The 13,091-nt window shown below is 40.3% G+C and overlaps 1 protein-coding gene across 1 annotated transcript in view; it reads left to right on the forward strand.

The window, feature by feature from the left end:
- Positions 1 to 8,643, forward strand: part of LOC311235480 (integrin alpha-M-like) — a 134,699-nt gene extending 126,056 nt beyond the window's left edge. The window contains exons 25-30 of the mRNA XM_084322943.1: positions 9 to 50; positions 659 to 742; positions 893 to 1,003; positions 4,149 to 4,262; positions 7,114 to 7,224; positions 8,259 to 8,643. Coding sequence (XP_084179069.1) covers positions 9 to 50; positions 659 to 742; positions 893 to 1,003; positions 4,149 to 4,262; positions 7,114 to 7,224; positions 8,259 to 8,369 — 573 coding nt within the window. The 3' untranslated portion in view covers positions 8,370 to 8,643. The remainder of the gene's footprint in view (positions 1 to 8; positions 51 to 658; positions 743 to 892; positions 1,004 to 4,148; positions 4,263 to 7,113; positions 7,225 to 8,258) is intronic.
- The last annotated feature ends 4,448 nt before the right edge of the window (positions 8,644 to 13,091 follow it).

Below are 13,091 nucleotides of genomic sequence, written 5' to 3' on the forward strand. Positions count from 1 at the left end.
CAATGAAGCTTGGTAACAAAAACATCTGGGTAGATCCTAATAACATGCAGGTGACAAAGCTACCAACGCCAACTCTTTCAATTGAAAATGATTTTTCATGCTTTCATAGTTTAGAGAATGTTAAAGGTATAATCTGTAATCCCATCAAACAGCAACCTCTAGGCAAAAGAGTCCTACTAGTCTGAGGTGTTGGTTGGAGTTTAGTAACTTATTATACTGTGAATGTCTCCAGACCTCTCTTGGTAGAGTCTGAGGTGTGGGTTGGAGTTTAGTAACTTATTATACTGTGAATGTCTCCAGACCTCTCTTGGTAGAGTCTGAGGTGTGGGTTGGAGTTTAGTAACTTATTATACTGTGAATGTCTCCAGACCTCTCTTGGTAGAGTCTGAGGTGTGGCCAGCAGTAACAACCCCTCCTTTAAACCCACTGAAATCCAAACCACACATCAGAACAAAACAAAATCTGTGAACAAAGCGTGGTGCCATGTTGCCATCTTTGCGGTCCTCCGAGGTCGCTGTTTGACGACATTAGATATTCTACCTTTAATTGTTCTCGTCAATTATACTGAGACGGCTCCATCCAAAGACTCAATCAACGTCTGACCTACTAGTTTAAATCCCACTATACATGTCTCTGTTTGGGAAAACATCCGATTCAGATTCCAGGCTGCCAAAGACGACGCAAAGACGAGGAACCCGCTCTCTCAGACTTTGTGGACAATATAAAAATAACCCATACTGTGGTAAGCATGTCTGTCTTTGTTTCATGGCACTGTCAACAATCTTCTTAGGAAAGAAACACGCTGTGTAATAAATTGTGTGTTTCCTGAAGTGATTCCATTCTATAATGGAGTTTTTGTCTTGCTTTGTTCCGTAATCATCTCTCTGTGTAGGACTGTTCCGTCGCCAGGTGTATGGTGTTCATATGCAACATGACCCTGATAAAAGATGACAGAAGAGTTTTCAACATTTCTGCAAACATGACCTCAGGTTGGATACAGCAGGTAAGCACAAATTAGGAGTAGTAGTAGTAGTTTATTCAGTCATCATCTCACACAATACAATATGCACAATCATTTAACAATATTTGATTTTACAGTGACTGAAAAGGTACAGACTGAAGCATAATGCTTATACATGCCTGTCCTATATTCTTAACACATTCCCGGCCAGCCATTAGATGGGCCCCACTCTAGGAAGGCCACCTTTCCATTACAAACGTTCACTGTGCATCACATTGTTTGTAGAGCTAAATCTATATTTTATATTATAGCTATGGATCCAATGTCATTGTCAATTGACAGTATGAACCTTCCGTTCAATATGCCATAAAGAAATATTTTTTTCATCAATACGTTCCCGTTTTATACCGTGGTGAATATGAGTGTTATATCAGAATGATCTGGGATCATTCCTGCAAAGCTATTTATAAGGCGCTAAGCTAATAACGTTAAATCGATTGGCGTTTCGTCCCTACACAAGCTAGAATTAAAAATCCAAATGCATATGATCGGTATTATGTTCCATCATGAATGCATGGAAGGGGGGGCGGGGGAAGTCGTTTCTGATTATTGATTACCAATAACGGCATTCCTTATTACCACAGCATAGGCTGAGCAGGGGGATGGCTCTGAAATCCAAGCTGAAATTGACGTCAAATTGCTCTTACCTGTGGCCGGTTGGATTCCAAAAAGAATTTTCCAGTTATTTGATCGCCATCTGCTAGATCATATGTCCATTGGCTGATGCCATATTCCTTTACTGCATAATGAATTCGGTGTCGCAAAAAGTATTCCATGCGATCTGGTGAAGCCCTCGCTTCAGGCTAACAGAAAAGTCCGCCCGGAGCGTAAAAAATTTGACACAAAGTCTGCAACAAGGATTACTGCATTCTCGAGACAGCGCCAATACCAGGATCTGGCCGGTACTGCACTGTGATTGGCGGGGAATGTGTTAACAAAATTAAGACTCCAAAACAGTATTCTAAAAGAATATAGTGAAAACTTTGTAGTTTTCAAAAATAGCTATACAAACCATTTTCTTAAAAACCAAAAGCGAATGACTCATTCTTAACTGTATATCAGCATTGTTCCACAAGTTAACCCCAATAATAGAAATACACCTCCTTTTACTCTCTTTCTTAGCTTTTTGAACAGTACATTTACAACTAGCTCTCAAATCATATTTTCTTTCATGCATTGAAAAAAACATGAGCTCAGGTTGGATACAGCAGGTAAACAACAACAACAACAACAACAACAACAACAACAACAACAACAACAATAACAACAACAACAACAACAACAACAACAACAACAACAACATGACCTCAGGGCCCTATTCCCCGTACCTGGTTCAACTAAGTCGATCAAAAGTCCCATTATCTAGATTCAATTAACCTGATGTTTGAATCCAGGCTTTCCCTGTTCCTCGAAGGTGGATTCAGTCTCGTTAATCCGAACCAGACTTGATACTCAGGATAATTGCACGCGGCCGCCTCACCTGAAAAGACAGCAGGTGTAGATCGCAGAAATCCTGATTTTCCATCGGCATTGATTGATTGATTGATTTAAAACTTTATTAGCAAGATTGCAGAATGGGTACAATACAGTACAGCTCAATAGCCTCGCAGAGAAGTTAAATGCATAATCTATAGGCTAATTTTAAGTCCCTCATTACCCCAATCAATCAGATTATATTTCTTTAAATGTGCCTGCTGGCAGTAGGCTTAATGGAATGAATAATCAAATGAGATCTTGCTAGCGAAAATAATTAGTTCAACTCTTTCAGAATAAGGATAAAAACAAGCCCAAATAGTATATCTAATTGATACAAATTATATTATGAGGATATCTGTACTGTATGTGCTTAGGTATTATGTACTATATAAATACATGGTTCCCAAAGAGAGGCTTGGAGGAGGCTTGCAGTTACACTATTAATCAGGTTTTAATCTGTTTTGGACATCATCCATACATGCATTGAATTGATTAACCTTTTGTTTATACCAGTGACACCTCATGTTCATCATCAGATAACAGTGATTGAAAAGATAAATGCATTTTCTCAAATTCATTCATCAAAAACGTCAAAGGCTCATTCAATTTATCAAGTCACGTCACGTCATCAAATCCATCAAACAGCGCATCTCCTCCTTTTAAACCCAGTTACAATAACGCGTGACTGTCACAGTGACAGTGATACAATTAAACAATCCACAGATTCAGATTCCTCATAATTCATATCCACAATCCACGCATAGACGCTTCAATGAATGCTTGAAATACACAGCGAAGAATATTAAACTAATCAGAGCCAAACGCCCGATAGGTTTCATTCATTCAAAATATCCCTGCGGGATTCACATTTGCAATGCGGCGTTATTAAAATAACCACATGCAGTGTATCGCGACTCCGAGCGCCGTATCCATATAAATATGATGTGCATTATTTAGGACAAGGTAAATCTATAGGCTGAATGTGATTTATTATCAGCATCTTAGGTATATTATTTTACATTTCAAAAGCCCCCTCTAGAAGAACGAAGCACAAAAACATAATTCAGAATGGTATAATGGGATCTAGAGAGAATTATTAGAGAATTATTCCAGGAAGCGAGCTGCATTTCTTTGCGAGGGTGTGGCCATGCAGGTTATCCAGCTAACTGAACTAAACTCTGCCCTCGACCAGGTTCAAACTTTCTGATCTGTTGCCATAGACAATCCGACGTCGGGGAACGGAAATGTCTGGCTTAAGTCAAGCTATGTTGAAAATTATCCGGCTAACTCAGTTAGCCAGGTATTAGAAACAGGGCCCAGGTTGGATACAGCAGGTAAACACAACTGTAATAATGTAAAGGTCCAGCCAGAATGCTATTTTGTGATCTTTATTTCATGCTGTCAAGTGTAATACAGGTCCAATGCAATACACAGCTGTTCCTTATTATCCTACCTAAGTGTGAACTGCATAGGACCCTGCAGGTGAAGGTCTGACTGCCTGAATGAAAAGTAACTCACGTTATAACAATCACAACATGAGCTCAGGTTGGATATACATAACACAACTACTGTATCTCTTAAGACTTAGATGTTACTATTCTGTTAGCACTCATTCTGCTTTCTCTTCGTCCCAAACTCACACTGCTGGTAGATCGGTCTCGATTCTGCCAAGTTCCTCCTGATCAGCACCGCCACCCTGGAGTACGACACAGACCAGTACATCTTCCAGTCCCGCGGGTCCAAAAACAACCCTTCTGTTCGACGGGTAAGTTCATTAACCCCTTAAGCCCGAGCGGTCCGGTACCGGACCGACAATCATTTCACACCATAAATCGATCAATAAAGAACGTATTAATTAATATTGTGTTTTTCTTTTTCAAATGTAGCCAAGAGTAAAGACCCTAACCCTGTCAAAACACCAGTCAAAGTGTATATTTTCAGCACTATGTTTGTTTACCAATGATTTTAAGTGTTAACTCATTCTGCGCCAATCACAGAAAAAGTCGGGTTAACTCGCCAACCGTTCAGCGCCAATCATGAGAAAAGTCGGGTTTTAATCGTTATTTCTTTTATTAGCTATATCCATTCATTTTTCATCCATCCAGCCTGATGTTATCATTGGAATGGGTCTGAGCTCGCAAAAGGGCAAATACCGCCGCCTACGCCTTCCAGCTGGTATTGCACTCCATTAGAAATGGTGTAGTTTCTTTTCTGGGCGGGGTTTAAATACTCCGGCAGGACTAGTGTTACATCTGCAATGCTGCCACCCCACCCCCCACCCCCCCCTTCATATGCAATGCCGGACAATGTGGGACGGACCTCCACGAGCAGTATTTGGAATGGCGATCAGATAATTGGATTATTTCTTTTGCATTACATCAGCGACCAGGTAAGGACTCTATATATCCAATCTTGCGTTGATCTGATATTTCTTTCTACCGCGATCGAAGCTGTCTGTGTGGACTGTGTGTGGCTGTTTACCGTTGGGTGCAGGAGGTTGGGGGGAGCGCCGCGCTACGAGGGCCATTTCATGTATGCACGAGGAGACATAATAATGATAATCTAGCGTTGATTTCAGGAAGATTCGATATTCGATATATATCATATTCAAAACGGTATAAAACGGAAATGTACGGATGAAAAAACTGTTTTGTTTTGTGCATTTTGACTGGAAGCAACTCACTGAGAATCGACGGGTGTATTAGACCCATAGCTATAATATAAGATATATTTTAAGCACTCACAAATGTCGTAGTCTCCCCATTGATTAAAGCGATGGCGCTCTAGCGCCCCGACCCCTGGCGCTGATTGAGTTAATAGTGAAATATGAGTTTATAACTATCTCAGTGCATCCTGACGGAAACCGGATGATTTAGATGGAAATAAAGGAAGCTGTCATAAGTGTGTGTAGTCCTATGAATGAGGAGCGATAGGGCTTTTGAATTTCATAAAACTACACTTCCCAGCTCATGCCAGCCCCTGTCAATCATCTGACTTCCAGCATGATCATTCTTTTTTTACGTTATTTTCTGGATCATTTGTCATGGGTCGAACAAACCTGAACGTTATTGCCATAAAATAGAATGTAGTTAGTTTATTTACCTTTCTGTGAACATCTGGAAAAAAAACGCTGCTCAATCAGATGAAAAATGTAGGAGCTATTTACATTCCAAAAAAGTTACTGTATTTACAGTAGATTTCCTTCACGTTTTTGCTGCCCTGTCAGGTGTGCCTCGTGGTACTAAATCTACATTGAACTCTGCCATTGGAAAGATGAGATTTGGCCCGATCCATAGATGGGTGACTTGGCCATAATAAGGTCATTTATAGGCCTGATATTCTATATTCATATTTCAAATTGCATGTATCCGGATGGCAAAATTCAGTACTGTATCTACAAAACCCCCTGTAAATCATCCGCCCTTTATTCATTTGCTTCGATTTTCTGTACACGTGATCTCAAGAAGGTGCTGAATTGGTTCAGTGGCAATTGTTCATGTCTGGTCAATGTTCGCATGGTGTTATTCACCATCAAAGATAAACAATTAAAAGATTTATAAAAATGATATTCTCCTTTGGTTCATTACATTTACATTTACATTTAGTCATTTAGCTGACGCTTTTATCCAAAGCGACTTACAAGTTCTGTACGACAAGCCATCAGGAAGGGCACAACTCTATCAGCTGAGTAACAATGTTCATCAAAGTGTTGAGTGCTACAGTGTAGGTTAGTTTATTAGGACAAGTGCATGACAGTATGGTTAGTTAGGGTTAGATCATTTTTTTCTTTTTTTTCTTTTCTTTTTTTAATTCAGATAATGGTTGAAGAAGTGCGTCTTTAGTCGACGGCGAAAGATTGGACGTGTTTCGGCTGTCCTAACTGGGGTGGGTAGTTCATTCCACCATTGTGGGGCAAGGATTGAGAATAGGCGACTTCTCTTTGATGACCCTCCCGGAGCTTGGATAGGAGTAGGTCTGAGGCGGCCAGAAGATGCAGAGCGTAGGGGTCTTGAGGGTGTGTAGTTAGAGACCATTGACCGGAGGTAGGGAGGAGCAGTTCCCTTTGCCACACAGTATGCTAGGTTACAATTTACTCAAGCATAGTAACAGACACAATATTTCTGACAGTGGGAATACATTCCCTGAGAACATGCAAATGGACCTTGTAGAAGTGGAGCAATCTTCCATTTACTTAGGTAAATGTATGTATGTATTTTTAGGCGAATTTTCTGAAAATATGGCTAGGGTTAAAGGAACACACCAACATTATGGGAAATGTGCTTCCTGCCTTCTCCAGAATCAGGCAAGAAGATAGATACCAGTTTCCTCCGTGCGTTGAGTAGAAAGCTATCATGCTGCAAGCTAGCCTAGCTTAGCACAGATTAATGGATAAGGAACACTAGCCTAGGTGTCGGTCAAAAACACCTCTCCTGGTGTGTTTTTTTTAAGCTAGGCTAGCTGGTCCGTATCCACTTCCATTAATTTGTGCTAAGCTAGGCTACTGAACAGCTTTATACTGAACACACTAGCAAACTAGTATCTATCTTCTTGTCTGACTCTGGATAAGACAAGAAAAGGTGGTTGAAAGATTCACCAAGTTGTTTTGCACCCCTCAGGTTGAGTTCGAGGTAGAGGTGTATCCTGAAGCAGACTTTACCAAAGAGATCATTGGAGGATCGTTAGGAGGCCTGCTTCTGCTGGCGTTGATCACTGCTGCTCTATATAAGGTAACAGGCCATAGGTTCATTATCCATTGATTCATTTCACTGTAGTAACACGTACATGCGGCATGGTGGTGTAGTGGTTAACACTGTCTCCCCTTAGTGGCACGGTGGTGTACAGTGGTTAACACTGTCTCCCCCTAGTGGCACGGTGGTGTAGTGGTTAACACTGTCTCCCCCTAGTGGCACGGTGGTGTAGTGGTTAACACTGTCTCCCCCTAGTGGCACGGTGGTGTACAGTGGTTAACACTGTCTCCCCCTAGTGGCACGGTGGTGTAGTGGTTAACACTGTCTCCCCTTAGTGGCACGGTGGTGTACAGTGGTTAACACTGTCTCCCCCTAGTGGCACGGTGGTGTACAGTGGTTAACACTGTTTCCCCCTAGTGGCACGGTGGTGTACAGTGGTTAACACTGTCGCCTCACAGCAAGAAGGTCCAGGGTTTGATTCCCGCTTGGGCACCAGGTTTCCGCGTTGCCAGGTACCCAGGTGGGGGGGTCTCCCGGGCCTTTCTGTGTGGAGTTTGCATGTTCTCCCTTTGTGCTCGCAAGGGTTTCCCCTCCCGATAAGAGAAACCCAATGGAAAAACATGCACAACAGATCGCTGACGCTGTCGCGTTCCTGACGAAAACGGGCAGGAGCACTTGGATTGGTCCCAGGGGCGCGGTACCTCGCCGACGCCCTATCTGCTCCCGGCTGCCCTTGGGGGGGAGGGGGGGGAGAAGGACGACGGGATGGGTCAAGTGCAGAGACTCAATCACATCGGCGACACAAAAAATGTGTGTGTGTGTTCCTGTGTGTGTGTGTGCCGCCCATCGAATGTGTTTGCATGCCAAAATAAAGACTTCTCTAAAGTCCTGCATTATTACATTATTATCCCTTTCACTGCCGCACTACCAAACGGTTAACCCTTTCACTGCAACAATACACAGAAGGTTAACCATTTCACTGCCACATAACAGCAGGTTAAAGTCCTGCACTATTATTATACATACAGTAGCATTGCTGGTAAAAACTCTTCTTCTGCTCTCCCACATCGCAGGCAGGCTTCTTCAAGAGTCAGTACAAGCAGATGATCGAGCAGGACGGAGGAGGTGGAGCGGGAGAGGCCGCTGCACCAGAGGAGGGAGATGATGTGATCTATATGAATTGAAAATGGGGGACCCTGATGGAAACAAGACAAACGTCTTTCTCAGGTCTGCATCCCCTTAACAATTGTATGTATTGAGCCGTACTGTATTGTACCCATTCTGCAATCTGTTAAATAAAGTTTTCATTCATTCATTCATTCATTCATTCATTCATTCATTCATTCATGTGTGACTGCTGTCTCCCCCTAGTGGCACGGCAGTGTAAGCCCACCTGGAGAGGGGTTCTGGGTCTGTGGGACCCGGTTTCAATGTTTACTAAAAAGAGAAATTATGCAATTAAGGATGTTCGATATTGGCTTTTTTACCGATATCCGATATACTGATATTGTCCAACTCTTAATAACCAATACCGATATATGCAGGGTTCCCCCCCCCCCCCCCAAAACGTATAATTTCAGGTAATTAACATTACATATCTCTTGTCGTGGAATTAACACAACATTATGCATACTTTTGACAATAAATAAAATAAGAAATAAGAAAGATAATATCGGACATCCCTAGATGCAATGAATTGTTTTGAGGCCTTGTGGCTCATTCTATGTGAAAAACATGTAAATGAACACATTTTCATTGAGTGCCCCCCCCCCCTACACAGTTATATTACATAGTGGTGTTCAGATCCACTATGTGATTTCCAAAGTGTGGAAATTGTAGGTGGAAACGAGTGATGATAATAATAAACTTTATTTGTAGAGCACCTTTCATACAAGAAGTGCAGCTCAAAGTGCTTCACAGCAGCAAAAAAATACAAGATAAATAAAGATAAAGTGCAGACGTATAAAATCACATTCGTTTTTCACATTAGGATACCAACAGGCCACCCTGTTTATGGTTTGATTCTATGGCCGTTTTAAAATAGACAATAATAAAAAGAGTCAAATAGAATAGACAAGAGTCAAATAGTGCAATAGTGCAGTGCAATAAAATAGTTCTGAATTTTTAAGTTTAAAACCATCTTTACTTTCCCTGTTTGATATCCACAGTTTAAAACCTGATAATGTAAATTATGATAAAAATGAAACAAAAAGGTTCACTGTGTTCCTTCACTGTCTGCCTCCACCTTGTTTCATTTATATTTTGCAAGATAAAATACGCATTCAGAATATTATCACTTATTCCATCCCCTTGGTCCGCACTGAGCGTGGTAAGGAGGCGTTCTCCTACTCTGCCCCATCCACCTGGAACACGCTACAGCAGAGTCTGAAGCTGGCCATGCAGCTTAGTCCCCCTAGCGAGCTTTAAATTAACGTTAAGTATCTTGGAGTTGGCTTCTATGCTCTGCTCTTGTTTTTAAGGCTGCATATTAGAGGCGAACTGGTGAGTGCACTGTTGCTGTTTACATGTGTAACTGGTGTATGGGCTGCTGTCTGAACAGGTCGCACTTGTAAATGAGACCTCTGTCTCAATATGATTTGACCTGTTTAAATAAAAAGGCTAAATAAAATAAATAACGTATTCCATTCGTGTCTTGATTATAATGGACAAAAAACAAATGGCACTTTTATTGATAAATGTGATCTAGCAAAGGTAAATGGGAAATTGTAACCATATATGCAGTCTATATTGCTTGTAATTAAGATACAGTTAACATCTGCTTAGTATTTTACATTGTATTGTTTTATGTTGTGGGTCCACCAGACCTGTGAAGATTAGGTGAGTGACATAAACGCAAACACCACACAAGGGTTAATTACACCATCACTCAACGTTGCATTGTGTCACAGGACACATCTCTTTCTTTGCAGGAATAATCAACTTCAGGACAGATTCCTTGCATGTTGTCTTCATCCATGACGCTTCATTGCATTATTATTATTATTATTATTATTATTATTATTATTATTATTATTATTATTATTATTATTATTATTATTATTATTATTATTATTATTATGATGATGACGCTTCATCATTACTCAATATTGCATCGTGGGCAACATCTCCTTGTTTGTTTTTCATCATACACTACTATTTCCTAGATAGCCTACTACAGTATTCTCCCCAAACCAATTCAACTCTTTGCATAGGAGTGTGTTAAATGATGTCAGTCTACCTCTATAGAGAGCAGAGATAAGCATGATTTTGAACATTGTTTTTATAGACTTGGGGTAAAGGTTGTCCAGTTCTCTTGGACTTTTATTCTGTCTATTTTATACTAATTTTGTGTCTGCGCTAAATGTTTGTGTTGCTTTTATTCTGCCAAGTGTATGCTTGTTTTAAGCCTGTGTCTATTTTATGTCCATTTATTTTCATTGGGCTGCGATTTCAATAAGCCTACTTTGGCATATTCTATCATTAACAGGTTCACCGCCAGAGGTCGCTGTGGGCGTATGGCCGTGTGTGCCAGTGCTGTAATGAATGGGGATACATGCCGGTGTTTGCAGTGCTAAAACTATATTAAATATTATAGCTATGTATCTAATAATATAGTCGATTGTCATTGACTTTCTTCCGGTTAAGATGCAAGAAACGGATACTTTTTTCATCCATACATTTCCATTTTATACCGTGGTGAATATGAGTATAGTTTTAGAGTAATTCTGTGTAATCCCAGGAAACGCCGCCAAACAGTGTTTTACGGCATTTCACTATAAATCGTGCCATTCCTCGCCTGGATCAATAATCAATCTGAAATCAACGCTAGCTTATCGGTATTATGTTTCCTCATGCATGCATGAAAGGGTGGGGGTGGGGGGGTTTCTCTGCTTCGATCGTCACCAACGGAATACGTTACACAATACATTACAGACACACGCTCCGATCGCGGGGAAGGAATTATCGGATCAACGCAAGATTGATAACATATAGCCCTTACCTTGTCTATGAATATTCCAATTATCTGATTTTTTTCCTTTTAATTGCATTGCTAGTTATGTGTTTTGTATAATATACAAAACAAATAACTAGCAATGCAAGTAAAAATAATTATTTCCTCCACTACCCTTCCCTGTTGGCTTGAATAATAATGCAGTGATAAGCAACATTTTTACAGATGCAATTCCATCTAGATTTTTGAAGTTATTAAATGTACTATAAAGTTACTGGTGTTTCTCATGCAGCTTGCTTAACCTCTTAACAACTAGTTAAGGCTTCTACCGATAATATGTATTTAAACAGAGAAACATGACATTTTCTATATAATAAGAGCATTACAGAATATAAATTGCAGCTAAAATGGCCTCTTATACAGAATCAGAGCCACCTGATGAAAACCTGGAAGAGGATAATTGAAGCCAGTTTCTTGGCAGTTTTGGATTACGGTGATGGTGATACCTGGAGGGTATGGCAATCACTCCTGTGGTCATTATGTCTTCTGTCTGCATTAGCCATAACTTCTAAGGTTCTGGTCTGATTAGGATAAAACATCGCCCAGAATATTTTTCAAATCCTTCAATGACAAGCATTTTATTTGAATTAATTTCCATTATCGTCCATTGAATGGATACAGTATGAAGTTCCACCTTTTTAACACAAGATGGCGATACGACACAGGTTACTGCTCAGAGCCACTGATGCTCCACAAGCTGCTCTCTCCCACGGAGCGCCTGAGTGTATCGTGACAGGCTGACAGCCACTGCAAGGGCTCGGATATTTCACATACTGGCCGTAAGAGAGAACAGATCCCAGCAATTCTCATAGTTACATCAATATTGTGCAGAACCATTTCATGTTTGTAGGTTAATTATTTATTAATGTTCACTATATGACCAATTGTCCTTGGAATGCCCACATTATTAAGTACATTTCAAAGTAGAAACTTTTTTAAATAAAGTTTTCATTCATTCATTCATTCATTCATACTTTTACTGAAGTGTGTTTTTAGCCAGGTACTCTGACTTTTACTTGAGTACGATTTTGAGACGGTACCCATACTTTCACTTACTGTAAGTATAATTTCTGGGTACTTTTTACACCCCTGCCCTCTTTCTGTATTTCCCTCTTCCTATATTACTGTATCTGCTGTAGTCGTAGAACTACATTATATGGAATTACATTTACATTTAATCATTTATCTGACGCTTTTATCCAAAGTCATCAGGAAGGGCACAACTCTATCAGCTGAGTAACAATGTTCATCAATGGCCCCCTACTCCAAAAATATTATTGTTAAAACTACATTCAGAATTTGGAATCAATTCAGACGCCACTTTGGGTTTCAAACTCAATCCCTCTTGGCCCCGATAGCAGCTAACCCTTTATTTCACCCCTCACTGATGGATGGAGCATTCTCCTTATGTGCCTCAGGGTTAACACACTAGGTGACCTGTATATAGATAATGTTTTCGCCTCTTTTCAGCAATTATCAGAGAAATATTCAAGCCATAGCCGTCATTTCTTTCAGTATCTACAGATTCGTAGCTATGTTTGTATAGCATTAACCCTATATTTCCTATCGACTCCTTTTTAATCCTGATGTCTTCCACCAAGGGCATGATGTCGACTATATGTATAATCTCATTCTCTCCTTATGTCCCACCAAAATACACAATATTAAAAGTAAATGGGAGGAGGATTTAGAGGAGGAGATCTCGGATGACATTTGGGATAACATTCTGCGTCTTGTTCATTCTTCTTCTATTTGTGCAAGACACAAGCTGATACAATGCAAAATTGTTCATTGAGTACACCTGACAAAAGTCAGATTAGCCAAAATATATGAGGGTATCGATCCTATATCCGATAGATGTCATTCGGCTCCAGCCACATATATTCACATCTTT

This window comes from Notolepis coatsorum (genome assembly GCF_963971535.1).
Source record: "Notolepis coatsorum genome assembly, chromosome: 10".
NCBI lineage: Eukaryota > Metazoa > Chordata > Actinopteri > Aulopiformes > Paralepididae > Notolepis > Notolepis coatsorum.